The 20,209-nt window shown below is 46.6% G+C and overlaps 1 protein-coding gene across 1 annotated transcript in view; it reads left to right on the top strand.

Moving 5' to 3' along the window:
• SAE1 (SUMO1 activating enzyme subunit 1) overlaps positions 1–20,209 on the top strand; it is a 47,311-nt gene that overhangs the window by 8,334 nt on the left and 18,768 nt on the right. Inside the window, exon 3 of the mRNA XM_032262841.1 lies at positions 19,962–20,106. Within this exon, the coding sequence (XP_032118732.1) occupies positions 19,962–20,106 (145 nt within the window). The remainder of the gene's footprint in view (positions 1–19,961; positions 20,107–20,209) is intronic.

Here is a 20,209-nt window from a genome sequence, read left to right as displayed (position 1 = left end):
GCCAATCTGGAGTGCAGTGGCACAATCTTGGCTCACTGCAACCTCCGCCTCCCGGGTTCGATCGATTCTCCTGCCTCAGCCTCCTGAGTATCTGTGACTACAGGCGTGTGCCTCCATGCCCAGCTAAGTTTTTGTATTTTAGTAGAGATGGGGTTTCAACATGTTAGCCAGGATGGTCTTGATCTCCTGCCTTCGTGATCTGCCCACCTTGGCCTCCCAAAGTGTTGGGATTACAGGCATGAGCCAGCAAGCCCAGCTAGATGTCTGCAATTTTTACAGCACCTAGGTTTCTCAGAAACCAGCCAACTTACGGGAAAGTGCTGCTATAGGAGAGGGAAGCCCATTTCCCAGATGAAAGCCACTGCATACGCGTTTGCATTTTTATTTTATTTATTTATTTTTTGGGACGGAGTTTCACTCTTGTTACCCAGGCTGGAGTGCAATGGCGCGATCTCGGCTCACCGCAACCTCCGCCTCCTAGGTTCAGGCAATACTCCTGCCTCAGCCTCCTGAGTAGCTGGGATTACAGGCACGCGCCACCATGCCCAGCTAATTTTTTGTATTTTTAGTAGAGACGGGGTTTCACCGTGTTGACCAGGATGGTCCCAATCTTTTGACCTCATGATCCACCCGCCTCAGCCTCCCAAAGTGCTGGGATTACAGGCTTGAGCCACCATGCCCGGCCTGCATTTTAATTTTATTTTATTTTTGAGAGAGTATAGCTTTGTTGCCCAGGCTGGAGTACCGTGGCGCAGTCTAAGCTCATTGCAACCTCTGCCTTTTGGATTCATGTGATTCGCCCTCCACAGCCTCCAAGTAGCTGGGATTACAGGCACATGCCATCATGCCAGCTAATTTTTGTATTCTTAGTAGAGATGGGGTTTCACCATGTTGGCCAGGCTAGTACTGAATTCCTGGCCTCAAGTGATCCACGCACCTCGGCCTCCCAAAGTGCCAGGTTTATAGGCATGAGCCTTCGCCCCTGGCCTGTGTTTTTAAAATGTATTAAGTACTGTATTTCAAATGACATTTCTGCACTGAAGCAGGGGGGACAAAGGATCTAACCCCAAGGAGCTGTAGAATGTAGTATTTTGACAATATGCCCTCAAACTAAAGAAAAAAACTCTAAATATATATTGAACTCTACTTAATAGGGTTTTTGTTTTGAGATGAGGTCTTGCTCTGTCATCCAGGCTGGATGGAGTGCAGTGGCATGATCATACATGACTCACTGCAGCTTCAACCTCTTGGCTCAAGCGATCCTTACATCTCAGCCTCCTAAGTAGCTGGGATTATAGGCAAGTAGCAGGGATTACAGGCATGCAATACCACACCTAGCTGATTTTGGTATTATATGTAGAGACTGGATCTCGCTGTGTCTCCTGGGCTCAAGTGAGCCTCCTGCCCCAGGTGTTCAGATTACAGGTGTGAGCCACTCCGCCTGGCCTAGTAGGTTTGTTTTTCACAGCGGTATGGGTTAACAATTCTGAAACTACCTTTTTTTCTAAGATTGAGCAGATAGATAAATACAGTGTCGATAATGAGAACCAAGTTTTCTTATTGTCAGAGAAGGGTGTTCCTATGAATATGGATAGTGGGAAAGGCTAGAAGGAACCATGTGGTATTGGATTGGAATGGAAGTTATCTGAATGAGTTCATGGTTTCTTATGCGTAGATGTAGTAATAAATGTATATGTGTCTGTGTATCCACATTTACACGTTTATTTCCTATAACTGTTTGTTAGGAGGGTTTATGCCCAGCAACATCCCAGAAGCACTGAATATATGCATGCTAAGATTATGATTGTTAGTATCTTTGCCCACTGAACAGAAACCAGGCTCCTTGGAGAAATGGCTGATTCCAGAGCTTGGGTAGGAAAGTTACAGGTGAGCTTGCAATATCCTGCTAAGCCAGAAAGCAAGGAAGTGCTCTCAGAATGATAGGGGCATGTCAAAAGAACAAGAATAATAGTAAATGTAGAAGGAATTACAAAAATAACAAAATCTACATTTGACCATCACCATAGTAGTAACAATTGTTTCAATCAAGAAGATGGTAAAATTGATAGGGAACAGTTTGCATTGAAACAGTTTAGATATTTCCTTATCAGATGCTTTTATGCCATGCCTGGTGGCTCACCCCTATAAATCCCAACATTTTGGGAGCCTGAGGCAGGTCAATCACTTGCTCCCAGGAGTTACAAGACCAGCCTAGGCTATAAAGTGAGACCCCATCTCTACAAAAAATATAAAAGCCAGACACTGGTGCATGCCTGTATTCCTAGCTCTTTGGGAGGATGAGATGTAAGGATTTATTGAGCCCAAGAGGTTGAAGCTGCAGTGAGCTGTGATTGTACCACCACACTCCATTCTGGGTAACAGAGCAAGACTCTGTCTCCCCACAAAATGAAGCTGCTTTTAAATGAATTACAGAGAGACACTGGAGAACCCTGGCAGGTTGTACCTCAGCTGAGTGATGAAAGTTAATCTAGGAATACATGGTTAGACTTCATGCCTCTTGGAACATGTAACCCTAGGTTGGATCTGAGAGCAGAGGAAGGCTTTTTTTCTTTTGCTCTAAAGGACATTAGTGGGACAATTGGCAAAAAGGTCTGTAGGTTAGATGACAGTACTGTATCCGTTATTTTTAGAGTTTTGATAATTGTCTCGTGGTCATGTAAGAGAATGGTTTTGTTTTGAGATGGTGTTTCGCTCTGTTACCCAGGCTGGACGCAATAGGGTGATCTCGGCTCACTGCAGCCTCTGCCTCCCAGGTTCAAGGAACCCTCCTGCCTCAAACCCAAGTAGCTAGGACTATATAGGTGTCCGCTGCTACGCCCAGCTAATTTTTGTAGTTTTAGTAGAGACAAGGTTTCACCGTGTTGGCCAGGTTGGTCTCAAACTCTTGACCTCAGGTGACCCACCTGCCTCAGCCTCCCAAAGTGCTGGGATTACAGGTGTGAGCCACTGCGCCTAGCCCAAGAATGTTCTTTTTAGGAAACATGCTGAAGTATTAAGGGGCATGTTACTTTAAAATCATTCAGAAAAAGAATATTTGACTGGGTGTGGTGGCCCATGTCTGTAATGCCAGCACTTTGGGAGGCCAAGGTTGGAGGATCTTTGGAACCAGAAATTCAAGACCAGCCTGGGCAACAGGGTGACCCCATCTCTACAAAAAGTGAGAAAAAAAAATTAGCCAGGCATGGTGGCACCAACCTGAAGTCCCAGCTACTCGGGAGGCTGAGGTGGGAGGATCACTCGAGTCCTGGAGCTGAGGCTGCAGTGAGCCGGGTTTGTGCCACTGTACTCCAGGCTGGACGACAGAGCGAGACCCTGTCTCAGAAGAAAAAGAAAGTTGTTTAGTGCATAGAGAGATGAATAATGACAAATATGGTAGAATGTTAACATTTGGAACGTCCAGGTGAAGTTATACTAGACTTCTGTGTGTAGTTTTGCAATTTTTTTCATATGTATAAAATTATTACAAAATAAAATTTTAAATAGGCGGGAAAAATAAACCCCTAAAACCCAGTTTCCAGCACCTGGAGAAGCCCCAGTATTGGATAATTAATACCTGCAAAGGGCTGGGACTCAGTGGCTCATACCTGTAATCCCAATACTTTGGGAGGCAGTGGCGGCAGCTCACAAGGTCGGGAGTTCAAGACCAGCCTGACCAACATGATGAAACCCTGTCTCTACTAAAAATACAAAAATTAGCCAGGTGTTGTGGTACATGCCTATAATCTCAGCTACTCAGGAGGTGGAGTTTGCAGTGAGCCGAGATCACACCACTGCACTCCATCCTGGGCGACAGAGGAAGAATCCATCTCAAAAAACCAAACAAAAATAGAATTTGATTGGTAGCACCTTTCACAGAGAGCCCTGAGTCAGGCACTCTGTCTGGTTCTCTGGGAATGGAGTCCGAGTGCATCCTAGACCCCCTGCCTGTTCTCCTCCCTCCCTCATCTTCGTGTGATGGATGAGTTCTCCCAGTAGGCTCTTTCACCTCAGTGGCTTATCCTCTCTACCAGCCTCCTACCTAGTCCCTGCCTTCAGCACTCCTCCTAATACATTTTCTTTCCTGGTCACTAGAGTGATCAATCTAAAAACCAAAACCCTTCTATGATTCTCTTTTGCTTTTGGGTCATATGTCAGACTTCCTGAATTGATGTCCCAGACCTGGGGTTGTCTGAACTCTTTCTTCTTTCTGCTTCCTTTTGCTCTCCCTGAACCCTACATTAGTGTCATACTGAACTACCTGCTGTTTGCTAGATATTTGCCAACCCAGGCTGTCCCTCCCTCATCTCTACGTGTTTCTGTGTCTTCTGCCTGAAATATCCTGTTCTAGCCCTTCTTACCCTCATTGCTGAGTTCCAGTGTCACTTCCAGGATCCTAACACTCTGAGTTAGGTTTCCTTCCTCTGTAATCCATCCCACTCTCTGGACAGCAGAGCTGACAGGAGGGCAGGGACCATGGCTCCCTCCCCCTTGACTGGCTAGCATGGGCCTGACGCAGAACAGGGACTGTAAATGTGGCTGGCCACCTACCCAAAGTGCGGGAAAATCTGGCCGATTCTTTTTTTTTTTTTTTTTTTTTGAGACGGAGTTTTGCTGTTGTTGCCCAGGCTGGAGTGCAATGGCACGATCTCGGCTCACCGCAACCTCCGCCTCCTGGGTTCAGGCAATTCTCTGGCCTCAGCCTCCCGAGTAGCTGGGACTACAGGCATACACCATCATGCCCAGCTAATTTTTGTATTTTTAGTAGAGACGAGGTTTCACCTTGTTGACCAGGATGGTCTTGATCTCTTGACCTCGTGATCCACCCGCCTCGGCCTCCCAAAGTGCTGGGATTACAGGCTTGATCCACCGTGCCTGGCTCTGGCCGATTCTTAATCTGTGACTTCGTTAATTTATTTTAGGCCCATGTGAAGCCTCCTAGATGGTGTAATTTGTGTAGTTGGTCTTTGGTCTTTTCTATGCTGTAGCAGAAGACAAGAAATAACCTGTAAGCCTCAGACATGGTTGGAGGACTATGCCTAACCCATCCACAGGATTGCAGAGTAATTCCACTGTCTTAGCTGCCTGTATCCAAGGAGCAAGGGCTTGGAATAAACAACAGCTCATATTCATGAGGAGCCAGTGAGGGCAGACCTAGGGCCCTCCATTGGGAATCAGTGTCTTCTAAGGCAGCTGCTTATCCTTGGTTCATAAATCTAGCAAACAAGTTTGAAGTTCATAACTCCTTTCTCCCTCCAGTAGCAACTGCTCAGTCACCTAATCTCAAAACCTTGAGGCCTCCATATCTGAATTTGAGAGAAGTTCAGGTTCCAACCTTGCTGTATCCATCCTGGCTTCCTGGCCTTCAGCAAGTCCCTTTACTTTTTATGGCCTTTGCATTCTCATATTAAATGTGGGAGGTGGCTGGTCGCCATGACTGACACCTGTAATTTCAGCACTTTGAGAGGCTGAGGCAGGCAGATCATCTAAGGCCAGAATTTGAGACTAGGATGGCCAACGTGGTGAAACCCCATCTCTACTAAAATATAAAAGTTAGCTGGGCATGGTGGCATGTGTCTGTAATCCCAGCTACTCTGGAGGCTGAGGTGGAAGAATTGTTTGAACTTGGGAGGCGGAGGTTGTAGTGAATCAAGATCACACTACCTTATTCCAGTCTGGGCAACAGAGCAAGACACCATCTCAAAAAAAAAAAAAAAAATTGGGAGATGATACCTTTCACTCTCAGTGATTATACATAGGAGAGCCTTAGAAATTGTTCTGTTTTCTCCTTTTTTATTTTTCAGACAGAGTCTCACTCTGTCACCCAGGATGGAGTGCAGTGGAGCGATCTTGGCTAACTGCAACCTCCAAGTCCCAGGTTCAGGCAATTTGCCCGCCTCACCCTCCTGAGTAGCTGGGATCATAGGGGTTTCACCATGTTGGCCAGGCTGGTCTTGAACTCCTAGCCTCCTTTCACGTCACCCTTCTGAGTAGATGGGACCATAGGCACACAACACCATGCTCGGCTAAGTTTTAAATTTTTTTGTAGAGACGAGGCCTCACTATATGGCCTAGGCTGATCTTGAACTCCTGGCCTCAAGTGATCCTCCCACTTCTGCTTCCCAAAGCATTGGGATTACAGGCATGAGCCACTGTGCCCAGTCTGTTACATAATTAGAAAGCTTTGTTTCCTCACATCTCAGTTTGCTCCCATTCACACTCCCAACTTTCCTGTTTTGTGATTTTCAAATGACTTTGTCTCTGGACACCAGCTTGATTTGGTAATTAGTTCTCTTTAGAAGAAAATTCTTATTTTAGAACCTGTAACCTTTGCAAAGCAGGCCATAGCCTGCTTTGGGTATGACATTCACCAGTTGGTTTTTGGTGTCCAGTACTGACAAATACTGCTGAGACGGAGAGAGCCACAGGGAAATGGGTTCCGATAATGGGGCAGCAGCAGAGTGCTTGTTGATTTGCTGCTGTTGTGACCACAGATGTTTAAAAATAATTTGTAAGGAGAAAGAAAAAGCGTAGTTGCTGTGTGTGTGTACACACCACTGCCTTATCAGTGGTAGAAAATGCAGACCACAGTCATTCAGAAAGGAAGAAGGCACCACCATATAAACAGAGGAAAGGTGAGGGAAAGGGCAGAGGTGACTCACAAATGCAGTTCAGTGCCTTCCAGCAGAGAGCTCATGAGAGAACACAACTGGTTAGTCACTGACTCTGCTCCTCAGTGTGCAAGAGAGGTTCAGTACCAAGTCTATGCCACACAGTACCAGAAGGATTACATGAAGGCCTGGCACACATATGAATTAATAGTTACTGGTTACAGGCAGGGTGTGGTGGCTCATGCCTGTAATTCCAGCCATTTGGAAGGCCAAAGTGGAAGAATTGCTTGAGACCAATAGTTCAATACCAGGTGGGCAACATAGCAAGACCCTGTCTTTTTTTTTTTTTTTTTTTGGGGGGGGGGGAACAGTCTTCTTCTGTGACCCAGGCTGGAGTGAGTGCAGTGGCGTGATCTTGGCTCACTGTAACCTCCACCTCAGGGTTCAAGCTATTCTTCTTCCTCAGCCTTACAAGTAGCTGGGGTTGTAGGCACCTGCCACCACACCCAGTTAATTTCTGTATTTTTAGTGGAGATGGGGTTTCACCATGTTGGCCAGGCTGGTCTTGAAGTCTTGACATCAGGTGATCCGCCTGCCTTGAAAGTTCTGGGATTACAGGCGTGAGCCACTGTACCCGGCTAGTTCATGTACTCTACATGCATGTGATCATATTAAATCTTCGTGACATCGTTATGTGATCAGATCTTGTCCAGTTTTCATATGAGGAAATTGAATCTTGGAATGGCTAAGTCATTCGTCCAGGGTCATCACACTCAGTAAGTGTTAGAGTCTAAACTTGAGCCAGAGCTGTCACGCTGTCATCCCCAGGGCCTTGTGTTTAAGCATCGCCCAACAAAGTGCTCAGTCAGACTTTAATTATTAGCATTACTAATAATACCATTATGACCATTATTTTATCTGAACTTCACAGGCACCCTGTGACATTTTCTTGTTTCACTTTTGCAGATGGGAAACTGAGGTCTACCAGGATCAGATTACAATAATGGGCGACATTGTTAGCAACCTGCCTTACTTTTTTTCTTTGCAGGCCCACATCTCCCCCACCCCCTTAGCAGTAGCCTGTGTTTGAGCTGCTCACAGGCCTGAGGCCCAGCTGCAATTCTTGTTTAAAGCCTTACATCTTTTCTCTGACTGTCAGACAACAGTCACGGGAATGTCCTGTGCCATCTTCCCTCGGCAAGAGCTGTTGGCAGAGAGCAGCAGATGCCTAGAGTCAAGGTCATGTGCTGCTCAAGTGCTGGGCTGGAGACAAGACCCTCTCTCCCTGCTGCTTGTGACCAGGCAGGGTGGCTCTGAATGTAGAAGGCTCTGTCAGAACAGTTCTGTGACCGGACGGTATGGTTGGCAAAGCAATGCATTAAGGGCCCATGAAAGTTTATACTTGTCGTCTGCATTATTTCCCTCTGCCTTTTAGAAGTTTTTTTTCCCTTCTTTTTGTAAATTAGTTTTTTTATGCTAGTTAGAATGTTTCATTTTAAAGGTGAGAGTCAAGCTCTGGAATTGCCTGACTTTTTTTTTTTTTTTTTGGGACGGAGTTTCGCTCTTGTTACCCAGGCTGGAGTGCAATGGCGCGATCTCGGCTCACCGCAACCTCCGTCTCCTGGGTTCAGGCAATTCTCCTGCCTCAGCCTCCTGAGTAGCTGGGATTACAGGCACGTGCCACCATGCCCAGCTAATTTTTTTTGTATTTTTAGTAGAGACGGGGTTTCACCATGTTGACCAGGATGGTCTCGATCTCTTGACCTCGTGATCCACCCGCCTCGGCCTCCCAAAGTGCTGGGATTACAGGCTTGAGCCACCGCGCCTGGCCTGCCTGACATTTTTAAGGAAAGGAATAAAATATTGGGCTGGGCCTAGTCTGAAATGGTGGTTTGCATTATTCTAAATTGATGGACTCTGGGTTAGGGGAGCCAAATCCATTTTAAAGTGATTTTTGTACAAATTAGTGTGTCTTCCATTTTGTCTTTGTTCCCAAGGTGACACTATAGCATAGAGCTTAAGAATGCAGTGGTGACCTCTTTAAAATGACTTTTAAATCTATCGTGACCATAGCCTTTCCTTATCCACAGTTTTCCTAAAATGGAGGTGGTAAGAGTTATACCTACCTTGTTCTGTCATATATTTTTTTATATATATATATAGGAGAGCCCATTTTGAATGGAGGATTTTTTTTTTTGAGATGGAGTTTCCCTCTTTCACCAGGCTGGAGTGCAGTGGCACGGTCTTGGCTCACTGCAGCTTCCACCTCCCAGGTTCCAATGATTCTTCTGCCTCAAACTCCCAAGTAGCTGGGATTGCAGGCACCCACCATCATGCCCAGCTAATCTTGTAGTTGGCCTGGCTCTTCTCGAACTTCTGACCTCAGGTGATTTGCCCACCTGGGCCTCCGAAGTGCTGGGATTACAGGCATGAGCCACCATGCCCGCTGATATGCTGTTTTTAAAAACCAAAGTGTTGCAAAAAACATGTGTGTCAAATCTGTTTAAACATAACTTTTTTTTTTTTTTTTTTTTTTTTTTTTTTGAGACGGAGTTTCACTCATGTTACCCAGGCTGGAGTGTAATGGCGCGATCTCGGCTCACCGCAACCTCCGCCTCCTGGGTTTAGGCAATTCTCCTGCCTCAGCCTCCTGAGTAGCTGGGATTACAGGCACGCACCACCATGCCCAGCTGATTTTTTGTATTTTTAGTAGAGACGGGGTTTCACCATGTTGACCAGGATGGTCTCGATCTCTTGACCTCGTGATCCACCCGCCTCGGCCCCCCAAAGTGCTGGGACTACAGGCTTGAGCCACCGTGCCCGGCCCTAAACATAACTTTTTAATAGCCACGTAATATTGCATTCTGTCAGTGTGTCATTTTTACGTAATTATTCTATTATTCAGTGTGAAATTATTTCCAGGTTTCTTGTGGTACAGGCTGAGCATCCCAAATCCAAAAGCCCAAAATCTTAAAAAATTTTTTTTTTTTTTTTTTTGGGGGGGGTTTTCCCTTTGTTACCCAGGTTGGAGTGCAATGGCGCGATCTCAGCTCACCGCAACCTCCGTCTCCTGGGTTCAGGCAATTCTCCTGCCTCAGCCTCCTGAGTAGCTGGGATTACAGGCACGCGCCACCATGCCCAGCTAATTTTTTGTATTTTTAGTAGAGACGGGGTTTCACCGTGTTGACCAGGATGGTCTTGATCTCTTGACCTCGTGATCCACCCGCCTCGGCCTCCCAAAGTGATGGGATTACAGGCGTGAGCCACCGCGCCCGGCCAAATCTTAAAATTTTTTATTTTTGTTTACTTATTTTTGAGACAGAGTCTTGCACTGTCACCCACGCTGGAGTGTGGTTTCCTGATCTTGGCTCACTGTAACTTTTGCCTCCCAGGCTCAAGCAATTCTCCTGCCTCAGCCTCCCAAGTAGCTGGGATTACAGGCACCCACCAACATGCCCAGCTGATTTTTTTTTTTGAGACAAGATTTCACCATGTTGGCCAGACTCATCTCGAACTCCTGACCTCAAGTCGTCCACCCACCTCGGCCTCCCAAAGGGCTAGGATTACAGGCATGAGCCACCACACCCCACCCCTAAAATCTGAAACGTTTTGAGTGCCAACATGACACTAAAAAAAAATGCTTATTGGGCCAGGCACAGTGACTCACTCCCGTAATCCCAGCACTTTGGGAGGTTGAAGTGGGTGGATTACCTAAGGCCAGGAGTTCAAGACCAGCCTGGCCAACATGGTGAAACCCCATCTCTACTAAAAATACAAAAATTAGCCAGGTATGGTCGTGGGCACTTGTAGTTTCAGCTACTAGGGAGGCTAAGGCAGGAGAATCGCTTGAACCCGGGAGGTGGAGGTTGCAGTGAGCCAAGATTGCGCCACCGCATTCCAAGCCTGGGCGACAGAGTTGAGACTCTGCCTCCAAAAAAAAAAAAAAAAAAACCATATTGAAGCATTTTGAATTTGGGATTCTTAGATTTGGGGTGCTCTACCAGTAAGCATGATGCAAATATTTCAAGACCTGAAAATACTCAAAATTCAAAACATTTCTGCTCCCTGTTATTTTGGATAACGGGGACTCATCCTGTGTAAGTAACACAGCAGTGAACATTTATAGGTAATTCATTCAGTGGGTATGGGTCAGGACCTTTTATAAGGAGCCTTAATACCACATTTTTACATGGTTCACTGAGCATTCGTGCTTCCCTCCACTGTGGGTGAGGGTGCAGGTTCCTCAGCCTTGTTGCTTGGGTTGAGTCATCTTGGTCTTTAATTTGGTAGGCAAAAAATGGCATCTTGTTTTTGAGGTCACTTCTGAGAAAGTACATGCTCCTTTTCCCCATCAACAACTTTCCTTCGGCGCCTCGGAATCTCTTCAGCAGAGAGTGAGATGCAAATAGCGCGGCACAGCTTCTTTCCCTTTTCTGAGCTGATGCCCGGTGAGGTCATAGACTGGGTTTCATTGCAAAGACGAAAGCATGGGCAGGACTTGGAACACAAAAAGGGGCATTTCAGAGTCAGTCTTCAGGGGCGGCAGCTCCGGAGGTGAAGTTTTCTAGAGAAAGAGATGAAAGTACCGTGTGGCTGTGGTGACAGACAGAGGCTTATGAGCCTGCCCTCTGGAGATTGTGAGCTCTGCATGTGAGGGCAGGGCCTGGGGCTGTATGGGTCGCTTCTGGGTCCCCAGCACAGCTAGCACAGGGTAGGGGTGGAGAGCAGGTGCTTAGGAAGTGATTTTTGAAGAATGGATGAATGAATACATGCACACACATACTTTTAAGTTTCTGAGTTAAAGAGGAAAACAGAATGAGGTAAACAAAGGAAAATAATTCGCAGGTGAACTGAGCAGATGGCAAGATGCCGTGAATGGTAAGAGACAAGGAGAGCCAGAATCAGGGTGGCTTCCGTGAAGTGTCCCTGCCTGCTCCCTAGCCCAGCTGTGTCCCTCCTCTGCACTTAACATCTATCAACTTATTCTGCACCCTAGCCCTCAGATACAGCAGTGGAAGTGGGACTCCTATCATGTTTCCCTGTTGAGGTGCCTGTGGATCTGCTGGGGCTTTTTGTTTCTTTTTTTCTTGCTGAGTATTCCACATGTAGCATGTTTGTAATACTTGGTTAGATACAGGACCATCCCAGGTAGCTTGAACACTTTAAAATTCATTCAGTAACAGAGCAGGTCTGCTTTGGATTTTCTGAACCTTGTGTCACTTAACTTTTTTTCTGAGCCAGTGTTTTGCACCCAGCTGGAATGCAGTAATGCAATCTCGGCTCACTGCAGCCTCAGCCTCCTGGGTTCAAGCAAATTTCGTGCGTCAGCCTCCTGAGTAGCTGGGACTACAGGTCCCTGCCACAATACCTGGCTCTTTTTTGAGATGGAGTCTCGTCCTGTCACCATCCAGGCTGGAGTGCAGTGGTGCAATCTCAGCTCACCACAATCTCTGCCTGCCTCCCAGGTTCAAGCAATTCTCCTGCCTCAGCCTCCTGTCATTTTTGTATTTTTAGCAGAGACGAGGTTTCATCTTGTTGACCGGGCTGTTCTCAAACTCCTGACCTCAGGTGACCTGTTTGCATTGGCCTCTCAAAGTTCTGGGATTATAGGCACAAGCCACTGCGCCCGACCTCTGGATTGCCTGGCCTGTTTCACATTGTCATGAGCCCTTTTCCTTAGTTTCCTTTATTCTTCAGTGAGGCTGCCTGTGTGACATATTTTTCAACTGCGTGCTATGGGGCAAGCCCCCGTGCCAGGTGTTCAGTATACAGTAGTGAACAAAACAGACATGGCCTCTGCCCCACAGAGCATAAAAATCTAATGGAGGAGACAAGCCAATCCTTGTACTCATTCATTTCCACAGATGAATATAAAACCACAAACTGTGGGCTGGGGGCGGTGGCTCATGCCTGTAATCCCAGCACTTTTGGAGGTCGAGGCAGGTGGACAACTTGAGCTAAGGAGTTTGAGACCAGCCTGGGCAACATGGGGAAACTCATCTCTACAAAAAATCAAAAATGAGCCAGGCATGGTTGTGCACACCTGTAGTCCCAACTATTTGGGAGGCCAACGCTGGAGGATCACTTGAGTTTAGGAGGTTCAGGCTGCAATGAGCTGAGATCGTGCCACTCACTCCAGCCTGGGTGACAGACAGACTGAGACTGTGTCTCAACAAAAAGAAAAAAAAAAGTCACAAACTGTAACTAAGAGCATTGAAGGAAAATAAACAGGGTGCATGTCAGGAGACAGGGAAGTCTGAAGCAGTGCCATGTCCAGAGCTCACAGCTGAATTAATAGTAATTCAGTCGAATGAGCTACTGTGTGACACAGGTCACCACAGCAAGTGTGTCGGCTTCTCTAGGGCAAGTGTGAGCTGGGCTTGTGGACCTTGCTTAAGAGCAGTGACAGACCTGGAAGATACTGCCCCGGTACTCTGGGGTGCTTTACATATATTGGTTCATTTAATCTTTAAACCCCACAATTGCCCTTGGGATTCCCATTTTGCAGAGGAAGCTAGGGCTCTTGTCACTTGCCCAAGGTCACAGTAAGTTGAAGAATAGGGAGTCCAGAGCTATGCTCTTTGCTGCCACCCTCTAGTTGGAAAGCTCTCCAGCCAGGGATGGGCTTTGCAGAGAGAAGTTGCAGAGGATGGGACAGGCAGATATTCAGGGATCATGAGGACTGAGGTGGTTCTGCTGACTGGAGAGCCTGGTCGCTTGACAAGGCACCTCATTGTACCCACTGAGGCGCTCTCAGAGACCCTTTCCAGTTAGGACATTTTGTTATCTCCTGTGTAGTTTTTGTTGATGGCCCTCTGAAATGCTGCGAAAGGGCAGACCGTCCATTCTGCCCTCATCTGCCCAGCCCAGCACCTGGCACAGTCATTGCTCAGTGTATATTTATTGAATGAACAATTGAGTAAATGTCAGGCCCAGGGCTTTGCCTTAGGAAATAGGGTGTTGGATAAGAGGACTACTGTACTTTGCATCTTTCTGGAAATTTATGTCACCTGGGAGTAGAACAGATTACCAGGCTGTTTCCAGAGATAGCGACTCTCCATAAAGTGAGCCAACCCTGGGGAGGAGTCCACACTCAGCTGCAGGGAGCCAGAGAATTGGTGCCAGGGTGTCTGGCACAGAAAAGCTTCAGGCCTCGCTTAGGTAAATGAAGTTTTGATATAGATTCAGCTCCCCTGCCGCCCACAATTGAACTGTTTTGAGTGCCAGCAATTGGGAGCTAATTTGTGACAGTGACTTTCTTTTATTTTTTTTGAGATGGAGTCTCACTCTATTGCCAGGCTGGAGTCCAGTGGCACAATCTCGGCTCACTGCAACCTCTGCCTCCCAGGTTCAAGCAATTCTCCTGCCTCAGCCTCCCCGGTAGCTGGGAGTACAGGTGCGTGTCACCACACCCAGCTAATTTTTTGGTATTTTTAATAGAGACAGAGTTTCACCATGTTGGCCTGGATAGTCTCGATCTCCTGACCTCATAATCTGCCCGCCTTGGCCTCCCAAAGTGCTGAGATTACAGGCAGTGACTTTATTTTCTTCCTATTAAAATACTGGTTTATTGGGTGGCCCTGGTGATTACGTTAACCATAATAGTTAAATGTGATAGAAGTTAATAGTAACAAACAGTGATTAATGATACTGCTTTCCAGATTTCTGTTATAGCACTAATCTGATGTTATGAACTGAGATTAAATTTGAATTTGAGTGTTTACATTATTTTACAAAGGTGGTAGCATATCCACATATCCACAGTTTTTTCTTTTAAATATGTGAAGCCTTGTGCCTTGTTTCTCTTTTCCAAAGTTGGCCTTTAACATTATTACATGGGCAAATCCTGAAGCTAAGCTGAGACACTAGCCCATCTTCTTCAGCGATGAATGTCATCCCTCTGGACTTCAGCAACCTGAGTTAATTAAAAGGTTCAGATGAAGTTAATCAAGTTTGGAACTCTAATTTTGTGCATGTTTTGATATGATTCAATGAGTCATCTTTTGGCAGAGCAGCTCTCTATCTCTCACAATGTTTGATCTTAACGGAACAGTTTTATAATGTGTAAACTGGTGGGAGGTGCTCTTCAGAAATGCAGAGTCAACACTGGTATGTGTGTGTGTGTTTGGCTCTTCAGGCAGGACGGAAAGCAGAACAAAGAGGAGAATTTAATAAGAACTTGTCAGTGGCTAGGGTCAGTTCTGAGGCTGCTGCCTGTCAAGAACACGGGTTTCTTCCTGCCGCCCTCCTCCACTGCTAACTGGAGTCTGACCTTCGAGAAAGAGTGAAAAAAGACAGCTTCTGTTTGTTTTGCTGCAAATAAGTGGCTGGACTGATTGGCCCCCTTCCCAGAGGCCCTGCAAGGACTTCAGATGTGGTCAGTGAGGTATGTGGATGGTGCCAGCCTGCCGGCCCTTGTCCAACCGAATTGCACCAGGATCAGGCAAGGGGCCCAGAGAAACAGCAGAGCCAGCTGCTGCTGCCTTTGCGCCTGTTCTTAACGCCATCCTATTTCTTCCTCAGATGAAGCTGGTTTTACTCTCTGAAGATTGATGGGCAAGGTTTTGTATGACCACCATCCTCGCTTCTCACCAACTGAACTTACAGCTTGAAATTAACAGAGGCCAGACCCATCTGGAAAAATGCATTTGACACAAATATGATCAAATAGGGTATCCCCAGCGGTGGGGACAGATAACCAGACCACTTGGAATCCTAGGTGCTGTGTTCCTGTGTGGACCTGCTATTGCTTTTGGATTTCATTAGAGTAAAGAAGCACAGATTCTGAAGCCAGATTTGAGGTTATGTATTTGTGAACTCAAATCTGGCTTCTATAACTCCAGTACTTGGGAGTTACAGTGACCAAGTCACTTAATGTCTCTGAACTTCAGTTTTCTGATCTGTAAAGTAGAAAGGCTAGGCCAGCACAGTAGCTCACGCCTGTAATCCCAGCACTTTGTGAGGCCAAGGTAGGGGAACACCTGAGTTCAGGAGATCAAGACCGGCCTGGCCAACATGGTGAAACCCTGTCTCTACTAAAAACACAAAAAATTAGCTGGGTGTGGTGTGTGCCTGTAATCCCAGTTATTCAGGAGGCTGAGACAGGAGAATCGTGTGAACCTGGGAGGTGGAGGTTGCAGTGAGCCAAGATCGCACCATTGCACTGCAGACTGAGCAACAGTACGAGAGTGCATCTCAAAAAAGAAAAAAAAACATAGGAAGAGTAGGCTGGGCATAGTGGCTCATGCCTGTAATCCCGGCATTTTGGGAGGCTGAGTTGGGAGGATCATTTGACGTCAGGAGTTCGAGAACAGCCTGGGCAATGTAGTGAAACCCCATCACTACTAAAAATACAAAAATTAGCTGGACGGGATGCCAGATGCCTGTAATCCCAGCTACTCAGGAGGCTGAGGCAGGAGAATCACTTGAACCCAGGAGGTGGAGGTTGTAGTGAGCTGAGATCATGCCACTGCAATCTAGCCTGGGTGACAGAGTGAGGCTCTGTCTCAAAAAAAAAAAAAAGATAGTAGGAAGGGTGATAATACCCCCTTCACCCAATTATTGTGAAGATCACGAGTGCATGTAGTGTTTAGTATGGTGCCTGGCACATAATAGGCACTATAACACTTGGGGCTTTGGTGCTCCCACAGCTATATTTTCAAACCAAAAGATGAAAAACTTTGTGGTAAGGGCTGAAAAAAAATTACCTCCTTTTGTTGGTCCCTCGTGACAGTTGGTGCTTTTGTCCCAGTGACACAGAAATAAAATTGCACAAGAGCCAGCTAGTACAGGGCTCCTGCTGCTGTCCACCACCCTGCAACTGAAAAGCAGGCAGCCTCGGTTTCTGTGTGGCTGCTGCAGGGCCTTGGACTGTGCCCTGTGAGCATCCCGTGCCCAGCATTACCTCTATCCGCTCAGGTAGTACTGATACCTATTCTGGGTCTTGCTGACCCTGTTCTGTCAGGCGTGATTGACAGGAATAGCTTTTGACATTTGTTGCAGTATCCTCTGCTTTGGCTATACTAACAGGTGGCTGGATTCCTTTATTTTTTTATTTAATTTATTTTGTGAGATCGTCTCGCTCTGTAGCCCAGACTAGAGTGCAGTGGTATGATCTCGGCTCACTTCAATCTCCACCACCCAGGGACAAGCAATTCTTCCTGCCTCAGCCTCCCAAGTAGTTGGAATTACAGGCGCTCACCACACTTTCAGCTAATTTTCCTATTTTTGGTAGAGACGGGGTTTTGCCATGTTGGCCATGCTGCTCTCAAACTTCTGACTTCAAGTGATCCGCCCGCCTCAGCCTCCCAAAGTGTTGGGATTATGGGCATGAGCCACTGCACCTGGCCTCCTTTATTTTTATGGGAAATTTTTGGAAAAGAGACTTGGTCCAAACAGGCAGTACTTGCCACTTCTGCAGTAATTTGTCTACCCTGCTCTCAAATGGTTACTCAGTTGCATTTATTTACTAAAATCAGAATACCAGCAGCACATCTGCAAAATTAGAAGTCTTGAGTGATGGCAGATCAGTGTTCTCTGGCATCCAGATTGTCATAGCTTGTGTGCGCGCGTGTGTGTGTAAGATTAGAGAGAGAGAGAGAGCGCTTCACTCTTGTCGCCCAGGTTGCTGTGCAATGGCATGATGTCAGCTCACTGCAACCTCTACCTCCTGGGTTCAAGCGATTCTCCTGCCTCAGCCTCCTGAGTAGCTGGGATTACAGGCACTCGCCACCATGCCAGATTAATTTTTTGTATTTTTAGTAGAGACAGGGTTTCGCCATATTGGCCAGGCTGGTTTTGAACTCCTGACAGGTGATCCACCCGCCTCGGCCTCCCAAAGTGCTGGGATTACAGGCGTGAGCCACTGTACCCAGCCAATTGTCATAGCTTTGAGTTGGCTGCCAAGTGTTGAGATAGCATTGAAGGTTGCAGAAGCTGTGTTCTTGACTCTCTCTTGAGGAGAGAGTCACGGTCTCAGATAGCACACAGTGTTCTGAATCAATGGGTGTTCTGGAGATTTTTTTTTCTTTTCTTTTTTTAAAGAAATTACTGGCCAGGCTTGCTGGCTCACACGTGTAATCCCAGCACTTTGGGAGGCTGAGGTGGGTGGATCACCTGAGGTCAAGACTTTGAGACCAGGAGTTTTTATATTTTTAGTGAAACCCCATCTCTACTAAAAATTAAAAAAAAATTAGCTCGGCGTTGTGGTACGTGCCTGTAGTCCCAGCTACTTGGGAGACTGAGGCAGGAGAATGGCTTGAACCCAGTAGGCGGAGGTTGCAGTGGGCCTAGATCACGCCATTGTACTCTAGCCTGAGTGACAAGAATGAGACTCTGTCTCAAAAAAAAAAATGCCGGGCGCAGTGGCTCATGCCTGTAATCCCAGCACTTTGGGAGGCCAAGGCGGGCGAATCATGAGGTCAAGAGATCATTGAGACCATCCTGGCCAACATGGTGAAACCCTTTCTCTAATAAAAATACAAAAAAATTAGCCAGGCATGGTGGTGCATGCCTGTAGTCCCAGCTACTCAGGAAGCTGAGGCAGGAGAATTGCTTTAAACCAGAAAATGGACTTTAGCTCCTATTTGTCTTTGTTTGGGCTAAATGTTCTAGCCTTGTTGGGGTATTCGTACATAGTAGCTGACTCACAGCCATCATCTGAACCTTTCCTCTGGTTCAAAACCAAAATTAAACATCCATTTCTGGCGGCTGAGATAGTTTCCTAGTAAGAGAGGTTTTGTTTGTAATGACCTGCCTGTCTGATGAATCTAAGTATTTGGCTGGCCTTTCTGGCTAAAGCAGCCTTTGACTGGTGCCGCCTACAACACATACCACCTACTGCTTATCATCTCATCTCTCTTCTAGGTTCCTTCCCTTCTCTTTTTCCTCTTTCTTATTTCCTTTTCCTTTCCTTTTCTTTCTCTTTTTTTTTTTGAGACAGGGAGACAGGGTTTCACTCCAAGGCTAGAGTGCAGTGATGAGATCTCAGCTCATGCAGCCTTGATCTCCTGGGCTCAAGTGACCTGCCTTGGCCTCCTGAGTACCTTGGACTACAGGCACCACTGTGCCTGGCTAAATTTTTTTTGTGTGTGTGTGTGTGATGGAGTCTTGCTCTGTTGCCGGGTTGGAGTGTGATGGTGTGATCTTGGCTCACTGCAACCTCCACCTCTTGGGTTCAAGCAATTCCCCTGCCTTAGCCTCCCGAGTAGCTGGGATTACAGGCATGTGCCACCACACACGGCTAATTTTTTTGTATTTAAGTAAAAACTGGGCTTCACCATGTTGGCCAGGATGGTTTCAATCTCCAGACCTCGTGATGCCACCTGCCACGGGCTCCCAGAGTACTGGGATTACAGGCATGAGCCACTGCCCCTGGTCCTTTTTTTTTTTTTTTTTTTTTGTTGTGATAAGCGCTGTGTTTTGTTTATTGCCCAGGAAAGTGCCAAACTCGGGGGCACAAGTGATTCTGAGACTTTGGCCTCCCAAAGTGCTAAAATACAAAAAGTGGGTCACCACACTTGCCCGTTCTTGTAGTCTTTTTTATTTTTTTTTAAGACGGAGTTTCGCTCTTGTTACCCAGGCTGGAGTGCAATGGCACGATGTTGGCTCACCGCAACCACCTGGGTTCAAGCAATTCTCCTGCTTCAGCCTCCTGAGTAGCTGTGACTACAGGTGCGTGCCACCATGCCCAGCTAATTTTTGTATTTTAGTAGAGACGGGGTTTCACCATGTTGACCAGGATGGTCTTGATCTGTTGACCTCATGATCCACCACACCCGGCCTCTTCCGGGTCTTAATAGAGCCTTTTTTCTCTACTGGAAGCTTCCACTGCTTTCTGCCCCCATCAAACTCATACATACTTCATTGAATGGTTGCTTCTTCGGGGAAGCCTTCCTGATACTACCCTACAGATGGTGTCAGACCACCTACTATGCTATCACAGCACTTTCCACAGTAAGGTAAATTGCTTTTACAATTATTGGGTTACCTCTCTGACTATGTTTGTTGAATAAATTAAAAATGTGGCCGGATGCAGTGGCTCACGCCTGTAATCCCAGCACTTTGGGATGCTGAGGTGAGCGGATCACGAGGTCAGGAGTTCGAGACCATCCTGACAAACATGGTGAAACCCCATCTCTACTAGAAGTATAAAAATTAGTTGACCACGGTGGCATGTGCCTATATTCCCAGCTACTTGGGAGGCTGAGGCAGGAGAATTGCTTGAACCTGGAAGGCAAAGGTTGTAGTGAGCCAAGATCGTGCCATTGCACTCCAGCCTGGGCAACAGAGTGAGACTCCATCTCAAAAAAGAAAAAAGAGTGGCTTTATGACTTGCCGCCTTCTCTTTCCTAGTGCTCCTGAAGTTCCGCACAGATAAAGGAAGAGATCCAAGTTCTGATACATATGGAGAAGATTCCGAGTTGTTGCTCCAGATACGAAACGATGTGCTTGACTCACTGGGTGTTAGTCCTGACCTGCTTCCTGAGGACTTCGTCAGGTTGGTCTCAGTGTTTATCACGGTTTAACCTGGACAGATAAAGTTTGTTTTAAGGGTTTGCCTTAATTTGAGGGTTTTTTTTGTTTTTGTTTTTTTTTTTGTT

The sequence above is a fragment of the Sapajus apella genome, unplaced genomic scaffold (assembly GCF_009761245.1).
Source record: "Sapajus apella isolate SASKATOON/1434 unplaced genomic scaffold, GSC_monkey_1.0 scaffold130, whole genome shotgun sequence".
NCBI lineage: Eukaryota > Metazoa > Chordata > Mammalia > Primates > Cebidae > Sapajus > Sapajus apella.
Note: the sequence above shows the minus strand (reverse complement) of the source record. Positions and strands in the feature narration are given on the sequence as shown.